A 12,186-nucleotide genomic window follows, 5' to 3' on the forward strand; every position below is an offset into this window, starting at 1 on the left:
GTGTACAGTGTGTTAGCTGTAGGGACAGTGGTCATCATCAGTGTACAGTGTGTTAGCTGTAGGGACAGTGGTCATCATCAGTGTACAGTGTGTTAGCTGTAGGGACAGTGGTCATCATCAGTGTACAGTGTGTTAGCTGTAGGGACAGTGGTCATCATCAGTGTACAGTGTGTTAGCTGTAGGGACAGTGGTCATCATCAGTGTACAGTGTGTGTTAGCTGTAGGGACAGTGGTCAGTCAGTCATCATCAGTGTACAGTGTGTTAGCTGTAGGGACAGTGGTCATCATCAGTGTACAGTGTGTTAGCTGTAGGGACAGTGGTCATCATCAGTGTACAGTGTGTTAGCTGTAGGGACAGTGGTCATCATCAGTGTACAGTGTGTTAGCTGTAGGGACAGTGGTCATCATCAGTGTACAGTGTGTTAGCTGTAGGGACAGTGGTCATCATCAGTGTACAGTGTATTAGCTGTAGGGACAGTGGTCATCATTACACCTTTTACCACTGCCACAAAGGTTATATAATGATAGAATCACCAAGAAACTCTCCTGGTTACAGGATACAAATTCCTCACCTTGTTCTTCTTGTGCCATTCCACAGCTTGTCTGAGGACCGCGGAGGCACCATCACGTTCTCCCAGGGACATGTAGAGTGCTACTAAGGCAGAGACAACGCCCTGTCGGTACATGTCACTCTCCTCCAGGGATGTCAGTACCTCACATGCTGCCTTCTTCTTCCCCTACAACACAAAGCATTAACCATTATTTGTTAAGGTAGAGTTAAATTATTATTTGTCAAAGTAGAGCAAAAATATTATTTGTCAAAGTAGAGCTAAATTATTATTTGTCAAAGTAGAGCAAAATTATATTTGTCAAGGTAGAGTAAAATTATTATTGTCAAGGTAGAGTACAATTATTATTTGTCAAGGTAGAGTAAAATTATTATTTGTCAAAGTAAAGTAAAATTATTATTGTCACGGTAGAGTAAAATTATTATTCGTTGGTTACAGACTGTGGAAGGCGGTGGAGGCAGACCAACACTGGACCTGGAGATACTGACGTCCAAGATCAAGGAGTGGTTCATCAGCATCAACTAGTAGACTTGGGATTGGCAAAGACCTGAAGGCACCAGTAGCCAGGCGCACCCCAGCATGATGGATAGAGTTCAGCGTACTGAGTCTAGTCTCAGTGGCTGAGGAGTACACCTCACACTCATAATCCAGTTTTGGTCTAACTAGCATGTGGTAAAGGTGCAGCAGAGTTCCTCGGTCAAAACCCCCACAACGTGTGACTCAAGACTCTCAATAACTTGAGATCACACAGGCAAGACTCTCTGAGGTAACGAATATGTGGCTGCCACATAAACCAGTTGTCGAAGATAATGCCTAGGAAACAACCATAAAGCTGTAGGTCAGGATGTGGGTGAACACCTTGAAGGTGGCAGAAATGCATAGCAACAGTCTTCTAGGGAGAAAATCTGAAACCATGCTCTATGGTCCAATGTGAAACCTTGTCTAGTGCAAGTTGCATGCGACATTCAACCACTGACATGTGGGAAGCTGCATACCAAATGGCCATCATCTACATACAATGAGACTGACACACCACCTGGAACTGATGTTGTTACCCCATTTTTTGCAATGGCAAATAGGGTCACACTCAAGACATTGCCCTGAGGAATCCTCCTCAATATGCGGTGCTGACATTTCTGTGGCTACACGAACCCTAAAAGTGCGATGTCCAAAGAACTGACCTATTATTGATGGTAAATTTCCCTGCAATCCAAAATTGTGAACCTCTTTAAGGATGCCGAATCTCCAAGTTGTGTTGTATGCTTTCTCTAGGTCGAAGAAAATGCAGACTACATGTTGGTGATGAGCAAAAGCCTCACACACCGAGGTCTCAAGATGAACTAGAGCATCATCTGGAAGCCAGATTGATACAGCGAAAGAACAGCATTCTTCTGCAGGTAGTATACAAATCGAGAGTTGACCAGCATTTAAAAAAGCTTGCAGATACAGAAGGTCAGAGCTATGAGGAGACATTGTAACCACTAGAATATAGCAGGTGAAGAAGACCCTCTTTTCCAGTCTTCTTGAAAGGCAGGACAGTAGCCTCCCACCATGAGGCCAGGAAGACACCCTCTCACCAGATTCTGTTATATATCTCCAATAGAAAGATCTGTGCCTCAACTTCAAGGTGGTGGATCATTGAAAATGGGATATCATCAGGCCCTGGTGAAGTGTCTCCAGTGAGTGAGATGGTGGTTCTCATTTCTTTCATTGAGAACATGATGTTGTATGTCTCGCCACGTCTCACTCCAAAATCCAGGGCCCTTGACTCCTCTACTCAACACACCTGCTTGAACTCTGAGGATTGAGCTGCCATAGAAGACACACCTGCAAATGTTGAGGCAAAAAAATCAGCAACTTCTTGAGGGGCGGCAACTGTGCTGCCCAGGGTTGCCAGGTTGTGGACTGCATTCCCGCCCAAGCCCATCCCAAAACCCGCCCCGAAACCGCCAACTCTTTCCCCAAAACCATTATTATCAGTAATATAATGTATTACGCTCAAGAGAACAGACAAAGGTATAACAGAAGGGAGAAACATTTTATTTAATTACTAAAACAAGTATCAACATCATACACACACAGACATGCACTATTATACTTGATATTATGTTATATAATATGAAATAAAAAAAAGTGTAAACATAAGTAAGGTATGCAAATTAGCGTACAGGCCTAGTGTCCATACCCTGTTGTGACCGCAGTGCCTTTCTCCAGTTCTATCAAGCCCAAGAATGATGTAATAATTCTTTTCTTTTAATAGCTGGGATACTGAACAACAACAAAGTGTCTTTTTTGTAGTAATGTCTGTACTTTCATCAATTATTAATGAGTATTCACTATCACTGATATCACTGCATAGTTCATTCACCATACAGGGTCCTCATACTTTGTTCACAGGTGTCATACATTTTGTCCTATGTGGGGATGTTGCCTCGGAAGAAATATCTTTCACAAGTTCAGCCAGATGATTGAAAGTTTTTATGCTTGAATGGCAATCAATGTGAGCTGTTAATTTCAGTTCAGAAATTCTCACATTTTTATTGTCATTTGTTTTTGATAAGACAGACTGAAATAATGTCCTCGTGTTTAAAAGTGGAGTTGTATTAGTTTACAGGATCACTGTGATGGCTCCAACTGTTGTTTTGTATGTTGTATTAGTTTACAGGATCACTGTGATGGCTCCAACTGTTGTTTTGTATGTTGTATTAGTTTACAGGATCACTGTGATGGCTCTAACTGTTGTTTTGTATGTTGTATTAGTTTACAGGATCACTGTGATGGCTCCAACTGTTGTTTTGTATGTTGTATTAGTTTACAGGATCACTGTGATGGCTCCAACTGTTGTTTTGTATGTTGTATTAGTTTACAGGATTGTGATGGCAACTGTTGATCACTGTGATGGCTCTAACTGTTGTTTTGTATGTTGTATTAGTTTACAGGATCACTGTGATGGCTCTAACTGTTGTTTTGTATGTTGTATTAGTTTACAGGATCACTGTGATGGCTCTAACTGTTGTTTTGTATGTTGTATTAGTTTACAGGATCACTGTGATGGCTCCAACTGTTGTTTTGTATGTTGTATTAGTTTACAGGATCACTGTGATGGCTCTAACTGTTGTTTTGTATGTTGTATTAGTTTACAGGATCACTGTGATGGCTCTAACAACTGTTGTTTTGTATGTTGTATTAGTTTACAGGATCACTGTGATGGCTCCAACTGTTGTTTTGTATGTTGTATTAGTTTACAGGATCACTGTGATGGCTCCAACTGTTGTTTTGTATGTTGTATTAGTTTACAGGATCACTGTGATGGCTCCAACTGTTGTTTTGTATGTTGTATTAGTTTACAGGATCACTGTGATGGCTCCAACTGTTGTTTTGTATGTTGTATTAGTTTACAGGATCACTGTGATGGCTCCAACTGTTGTTTTGTATGTTGTATTAGTTTACAGGATCACTGTGATGGCTCCAACTGTTGTTTTGTATGTTGTATTAGTTTACAGGATCACTGTGATGGCTCTAACTGTTGTTTTGTATGTTGTATTAGTTTACAGGATCACTGTGATGGCTCCAACTGTTGTTTTGTATGTTGTATTAGTTTACAGGATCACTGTGATGACTCCAACTGTTGTTTTGTATGTTGTATTAGTTTACAGGATCACTGTGATGGCTCCAACTGTTGTTTTGTATGTTGTATTAGTTTACAGGATCACTGTGATGGCTCTAACTGTTGTTTTGTATGTTGTATTAGTTTACAGGATCACTGTGATGGCTCTAACTGTTGTTTTGTATGTTGTATTAGTTTACAGGATCACTGTGATGGCTCTAACTGTTGTTTTGTATGTTGTATTAGTTTACAGGATCACTGTGATGGCTCTAACTGTTGTTTTGTATGTTGTATTAGTTTACAGGATCACTGTGATGGCTCTAACTGTTGTTTTGTATGTTGTATTAGTTTACAGGATCACTGTGATGGCTCTAACTGTTGTTTTGTATGTTGTATTAGTTTCATCACCCGGTACACTTACGATCCATCTTCTTTCTTATATTTTTTTGCCATACTTAGCCCATTTGCCCAATTCCACTACAGCACACGTATACAGTACATGCTGTCGCTCAAGCATGCTATTTTATCTCCTCCACTGACCACGGTTGAGAGTAAAATGGCTGTGGGGATTCTGGAGAGTGGAGAACATCAACATGGGTTTCAATGAAGCCGCAAGAGTGTCAGGTCAACTAAACAGGCCATGCCCTCAAGAGAGAGGGGGAAGAAGGCGCATGTCTGTCAAATTACCTGTACATCTATAAGGTAAGGTAAAATACGTCGTGTGCTTTAAAAAAAAAACAGCCCAAAACCCACTTGCTTCAGTAAAAAAAACAGCCAAAAAAAAAATATGGCATCCACAACCACCATTTTTTTCCTGCTAGCTTCCCTCAAAAGCAGCTCAATTGAGTGAGAAAAACACAGACCTAGCAACACTGGAGCTGCCATCATTAACTCTGAGAACTGGGGGAGGATTAGATATAAACTTGCCTGCTATTGTTGCTCACATTTCTGTACCCGGGACAAGGAAGTTTTTTGTTTGGAGAGGAGACATAAGAATAAATGACTGGTGACGGGCATTCTTTAAAACTCCACGATCTTGGGCTCTGCCCCGTTTGTATTCCCCATAATAAAATTTTGTCCTATGATGCCAATAGCAGCCATAAGCTCTGTGCCCCACAACAACTGCACTCCTCTGACCAACAAGGAACAGGTCAGCGAGCTACACCACCAGAGGTCTGAGGAATGGAGTAATTGGCCAGCCCATTGGAGGAGACCGAGTAAAATTATTCTTTGTTGTGTGATGTCTGCTAGGTGTACGTTCATGTGTGTGTGTGTGTGTATCAGAATTGTTCCAGTGCGAGTGCTGCCCTCTTGTGGTCTCATGCTTCATTGTACTATAGTGAATGAGACAGTGTCCATTCCTTATATGTTTTGTAGTAGTTGACTGGTTTGTTAAATAATATACAGAAGTCATTCTGAATCCTGCCGTCACCTGTACAAGTTCCTCAACAAAGCAATTCTTCAAGTACGTGTTTACTTACCACACCATGAGCCACAGCAATAGACACTGTGTTTACTGGTGGTGTTGTAGAGGCAGACTTACTCACCTTAGACAACAGTATCTGTGTGGTCATCAGGGACAGGTTCAGGTTCTGGTCTGGGTTTTCCTGCAGACATTTTGTGAGTATAGCACGGGACTCTGCCAACTTGCCCTCACGACCTAGCTGTGCAGCCTTGATCACCTGGACTTTGAGGGTCATCTGTGGGTACTCCTTCTGCAGGTTCTGAGCTTCTGTTCTGCACACTTCATCCTGAGGCCATACAATGTAATTAAAACAGTAATACAAGAATTTAAAAAAATACGGATATACTAAATTACTTTGTGTTTCATATTACAGGTTGTACCTCTCTAGTCCGGCAACCTCGGAACCTGACCGGTGCCGGACCATGGAAATTCACCCTTTTCCTGGATAGATAGTGACTTGTTCTTACGCTTGGAAGCACTAGCACCGCTTTCTCTGCTTCATGGTCTCTTTGAAGACATATTGAAGGGTTAAATGTCGAACAGTAGTTCTCAAATTTCGCGAGATTTAATTCAACGTTTTTTATTTGAACACACACAAAAAAACACTACACAATTTAAAATTATGACGGCAGAAACTCGAATTTCGACGGGTTTGAACGGCCCGCCAACGTTCAGACGTCGTGCACAATCGTGTAAACAGCGTCATTTCTCTTATGTACAAAAGAGTCATTATTGTTTATTACTGAATGTCTTTTTGATTGAATTAATGTTTATGTGTACAAAATGAGCAATACAATTCATTAATAATACGTAGAATATTAAAACACACGAGAAAATGACACAGCATTGTTTTCGTTGATTACGAAACCAGTGACTGACTGGTTCTACATATAAAACTGAAGAAAATAAGACCCTGGTTGTAGCTGTAGTAAAATTAATATGGTTGTTTTAAGTAATGTTATTTAATGTTACTAAATGGAACAATGGAAGTAGCTAACCATTAATGGTAAAAGAAAAAGTGAGATCACGTATGTATGTGCGCACATGTGAAAACATATCGTCATTACTCTCCATAAGAATATGAAAACAACATTTATTTACTGCTCATATATATTGAAGGGTTAAATGTTGTACTCTGTATAGACAAACAGAGAGAGAGAGCAGCCAAACTGCCGGATGTAAACAAACCTTAATTTCCCGCAGCTTTGTTGTTTTTTTGGTTTTTTTACAGGGATTAGTCCACCCGGGAACAGGTCACTGACCCACATTGGGGCCTGACGAAAATTTAATATTCCTGTAATAATAATAATAATTCAGAAAAAAAAAAAAGCTGCCTATCTACCTATTGGGCAAACTAAAATCATTCCGGACCACCGAATGCCGGACTAGAGAGGTACAACTTGTACTTTGAAAAAAAAAATAATAATAATTATATACAGTAGTCTGCATTTACGCTGATTTGGTTTACGCGTTTGGTCATTTAACCGGCACTTTGCCAGAATGAAAATTTTAAGTTACGCGGTTCATTCCATCATTTATGCGGGAAGCGGCGTCTGGAGGGTGCGCATTAGGTCGCTCTTACGTTATCGCTGACGTCATATGACGTATAGGGCTGTGATTGGGCCATGCATCCTTACCTCCCTCTGCCGCTAGCTGTGATTGTCTAATGTAACATGACGTGCCCTGCAACCGGAGGGAAGAAGTCGCTGACCTAGCCGGGCCAGTCTCATTGTTTTCAGTTCTACGCGTATACAGTTCTCTCTTGTGCCCGCTATTCCCCTCACAGTGGCTTCCGCTGGACCCCCACCATCCCCGAGAAACCTTGAACTACCTGGAGTTGGCGGAGAAAATCAAGCTCATCTTGCCAAAGACACAGTCAAGCATTGGTATGAAGTGTCTAATAACCTTCTGTCGAAAATTATGGAGCCGTATGTTCAGATGTATGACAACATCAATGCTAGTCATCAACGTAGTATTACGGACTTCTTCGCCCACAACCCACCACAGCCAGCCCAAGTCAGTGACAGTGACGATATGACCTTTGAGGGGTTTGTCAGGGAGGCCCTGCAAGCCTCTGTGAATAGTGATAGTAATTCACCGGAGGGCAACTAATCTGCCCTCTGCCTCGGAACCAGCCGCCATCCCCGTGTGCCGACCCATCTCTTCTACTAACGAAAGTTTTAAACACCTTTATATTTGTACAGTAGTGTAGTTTTTTATTTAGATATTATGTGTGTGTCAATACCATCATAAAATTATGATGTTATTTTTACTACAAGGTACGTATTGTGTCAGAAAAAGTGGAGTTTGGGGGTCGGCTCAGTCTCTATTTCATTAATCCCATATGTTCTGCTATTTCGTTTACACGTTTCTCGTTTTACGCGGACCTCCACGGGTTCATTTGACCGCGTAAATGCAGACTATACTGTATATATATATATATATATACACATACAGGTTGACAACCCTTTATCCGAAATTCCGAAAACCGAAAAAAAAATTTGTGGAGCAATTTTTTTTTTTTTTTAATGGGTATTAGCCCACCCGGGCACATGTCACTGACCCACATCGGGGCCTGGGGGGTGAAAATGTAATAGTAATAGTAATAATAATTATAATAATACAGGTAATAATAATAATAATAATTATAATAGTACAGGTAATAATAATGATAATACAGTAATAATAATAATTATTCATAGTAAATAAAATTTTTAATAAAAAATACAGTTAACCCTCACTTTACAGCATTCCGCGTTTCCACGTTTACGCGGTGCCCTGCCGGAACCCAGGATGCTCACATTCCGCGGTGCGTGTACCCCTTTACGCGGAGAGCGGCTGGCGAGCCGCGCCATTTTGGATCCAAACCTCCCGCCATCCGCCATGTTGTGTAAGCTGCGCGAACATGGTGCGCACAAGGTCGCCCAGTCATCAAAACATTACCAGTTCTTCACCCGCCACCCACCACAGCCGGCCCAAGTCAGTGATAGTGATAATTATGGTGAGGATATGGACTTATATGGACTTTGGGGAGTTTGACAAAGAGGCCCTGCAAGCCTCATGTGGTGGATAGTGATACAATTGATACAAGTGACACAGGTGAGGGCCAATAATCTGCCCTCTGCCTCGGAACCAACCGGCCATCCCCGTGTGCCCAGCCATTTTTTCTACTAATGTAAGTGTTAAAAAACCTAATATTATTGATATTTCTCTTAATTATTAATTGTGTGTGCATACCATCATAAAGTTAAGATAATATTTTTACTACAACATAGTTGTGTGTCATCAAAAAGTGGAGTTTGGGGATCGGCCCGGACTCCATTTCAATTAATCCCATATGTTATGTTATTCACTTTACGCTTTTCTCACTTTACGCGGGACCCTCCGGGTTACATTAACCCAGCGGCAAATGGGGTTAACTATACACAAAAATAAAATAAGAATGATAACAATAATACTGTAATAATAAAATAATAATAATAAAGAAATACAAAAATGAAAAAAAGATCAAAAGTGAGAACCACGACCTAGACCTATGAATTATTATTGCGATTATTATTATTATTATTATTATTATAATTATTATTATATTTTAGCCCCCAGCCTCAATGTGAGTCAGTGACCTGCTGTGCCCGAGTGGGCTGATTCCTATAAAAAAAAAAAAAAAAAAACTAACCATTCTGAAATCCTAAAAATTCCAAAAACCGAAATGCATCTGGTCCCAAGGATTTCGGATAAGGGATTGTCAACTTGTATAAGTAAAGAAGAAAGAATGTATATGATGTATACACAAACTTATATGATAAAACCCAATGATTCCACAACTTACAGCCCATAGGATAGATACAGTACAGGAGGTTCACACACTACAGTACCTGGTTAGTGTGGTAAGCCAGGAGGCAGTGGTTGAGGCTGATGGTAGAGCGCTGGTAGCTGGTCAGTTTGTGCTCCAGGCCGGGCGCCATGGCAGTCTTCATCCTCTTGCGGGAGTCAAAGACATTAGCCGCTCGGTTGATGGAGACCAAGTTGTTGTTGATGATGGCCAGGAGGGCTGGGTCTTCTGGCTTGGACTTGAGCACGCTGTTGTAGATGGCCAGAGCCTCACGTTCCCGCCCCAGCAGCTGTAGACAGTGACCTTGTTGTACCCTGAAATGCATCACACCGCGACATGACGTACAATGTGGATATAAAGTACCAAGTTCTGTTTATTCTATAATGTTTATCTAACAGACCAAAGCATCCAGGCCAGCAGAATAACATAGACTTAGTAGTAACCAGGGGAGCACATGTTCACCCTACACACCCTACAGTAATTAAAGTGAAGTCACAGTCACGAAGGGAACAGTTCTCACTGCCACGTGATCATGACCGTGTTACCTCAACAAACTACCGTCCAGCCAGCACTTCTGTTACCTGACCAAACAGCCGGTCTAGAAACACCCATTTTAGTGTTAATTAAGAGAGGTCATCTGCCGGCTCGAGATCTCCAATATAAGGGGCCTGCAGCTCCTTCCAGAGGATCATTCTTATAACCGTGAAGGGGCCAGCAACACTCGTCCCCAGCCCCGCTCGTCGTCTCACCAGCTGCATTGAAGAAATCCGTCACCAAGTGCAAAGAGGTCTCAGCCCGGTCCATCGACGGTGTGCTACCCCCTCATCGTTTAAAAGTAAGTGCTGGCTGTGTAGCGGTGATCCTGAACCTCCCCAACGATCGACATAGTGGAAGTATCCATTCTACTTGTTAGGTAATAGGAATATACCATAGTCTATTATACATTGATCCCCCCCCCTATCAAACTAGTAAAATAAAGCTGTTTTATATACTACACTTGTACTGAGCCTGTGTTAATATACAGTATTATCATCACACCCTCGAGTCACGCTACCTACTTCCCTCACTATACGACTCTGCCACTATAAACCTTACCTCTTCATATGATATTTAACCTCATTATAATACCATCCAGCTATATGTAGTATATTCCTAGTGGGAAGAATGTCCTATAATTTAAGATATGAAGTAACTTATAATAAAAGGAATGAACGTGATTATTGAGAGATAAGAAAACCCTATATTGATCCAAGAGAGCAGCTGGTTATTGAGAGTGCTGGTGAGGCTCTGGTAATGTGAGATGGTTGGTGAGGCTCTGTGTACCGTGAGATGGTTGTGAGGCTCTGGTACCGTGAGATGTTGGTGAGGCTCTGTGTACCGGAGATGGTTGGTGAGGCTCTGGTACAGGAGATAGCTGGTGAGGCTCTGTGTACCGTGAGATGGAGCTGAGGCTCTGTGTACCGTGAGATGGTTGGTGAGGCTCTGTGTACCGTGAGATGGTTGGTGAGGCTCTGTACCGTGAGATGCTGGTGAGGCTCTGTACCGTGGAGATGGCTGGTGAGGCTCTGTGTACCGTGAGATGGTTGGTGAGGCTCTGTGTACGGTGGAGATGGCTGGTGAGGCTCTGTGTACCGTGAGATGGCTGGTGAGGCTCTGTGTACCGTGAGATGGCTGGTGAGGCTTGTGTACCGTGGAGATGGTTGGTGAGGCTCTGAGTACCGTGGGAGATGGTTGGTGAGGCTCTGTGAACCGTGAGATGGGCTGAGGCCCTGGTCAGGAGATGGTTGGTGAGGCTCTGTGTACGTGAGATGGTTGGTGAGGCTCTGTACCGTGAGATGGTTGGTGAGGCTGTGTACCGTGGAGATGGCTGGTGAGGCTCTGTGATCGTGGATGGTTGGTGAGGCCCTGAACCGTGAGATGGTTGGTGAGGCTCTGGTACCGCCAGATGGCTGGTGAGGCCTCTGGTACCGTGAGATGGTTGGAGGCTCTGTGTACCGTGAGATGGCTGGTGAGGCTTGTGTACCGTGAGATGGCTGGTGAGGCTCTGTGTGCAGGAGATGGTGGGTGGCTCTGTGTACCGTGAGATGGTTGGTGAGGCTCTGTGTACCGTGAGATGGCTGGTGAGGCTCTGTGTACCGTGAGATAGCTGGTGAGGCTCTGTGTACCGTGAGATGGTTGGAGGCTCAGGTAATGCGGAGATGGTTGGGAGGCTCTGTACTGTGAGATAGCTGGTGAGGCTCTGTGTACCGGGAGATGGTTGGTGAGGCTCTGTGTGTCAGGAGATGGTTGGTGAGGCTCTGTGTGCGTGAGATGGTTGGTGAGGCTCTGTGTAATGAGGAGATGGTTGGTGAGGCTCTGTGTCCTGAGGATGGTTGGTGAGGCTCTGTGTAATCGTGGAGATGGTTGGTGAGGCTCTGTACCGTGGGAGATGGTTGGTGAGGCTCTGTGGTCAGGAGATGGTTGGTGAGGCTCTGTGTAACGTGAGATGGTTGGTGAGGCTCTGAATGTGGAGATGGTTTGTGAGGCTTGTACTGAGATGGGCAGAGGCCTGTACCGTGGAGATGGTTGGTGAGGCCGGGGTGGAGATGGTTGGTGAGGCTCTGGTACCAGGAGATGGTTGGTGAGGCTCTGTGTGCCGTGATGGTTGGTGAGGCTCTGTGTACCGGAGATGGTTGGTGAGGCTCTGTGTACCGTGAGATGGTTCACGAATGGA

General features: G+C 43.1%; 2 protein-coding genes across 2 annotated transcripts; both read right to left on the bottom strand.

The window, feature by feature from the left end:
• Positions 1–572: 572 nt before the first annotated feature.
• LOC121874960 (signal recognition particle subunit SRP72-like) lies at positions 573–10,369 on the bottom strand (the record flags this gene model as incomplete). The annotated part of the gene is given in 3 exon segments (XM_042379313.1): positions 573–737; positions 5,724–5,927; positions 9,517–10,369. Coding segments are annotated over 3 exon segments (651 nt in total), but the record flags the coding sequence as incomplete, so codon positions are not given.
• Positions 10,370–10,711: 342 nt separating this feature from the next.
• On the bottom strand, positions 10,712–11,630 carry LOC121874959 (uncharacterized protein DKFZp434B061-like; the record flags this gene model as incomplete). Its single annotated transcript, XM_042379312.1, has 1 exon — positions 10,712–11,630. A coding segment is annotated over one exon (919 nt), but the record flags the coding sequence as incomplete, so codon positions are not given.
• Between the last annotated feature and the right edge of the window lie 556 nt (positions 11,631–12,186).

The sequence above is a fragment of the Homarus americanus genome, unplaced genomic scaffold (assembly GCF_018991925.1).
Source record: "Homarus americanus isolate GMGI-L3 unplaced genomic scaffold, GMGI_Hamer_2.0 scaffold58585, whole genome shotgun sequence".
Classification (NCBI taxonomy): Eukaryota; Metazoa; Arthropoda; class Malacostraca; order Decapoda; family Nephropidae; genus Homarus; species Homarus americanus.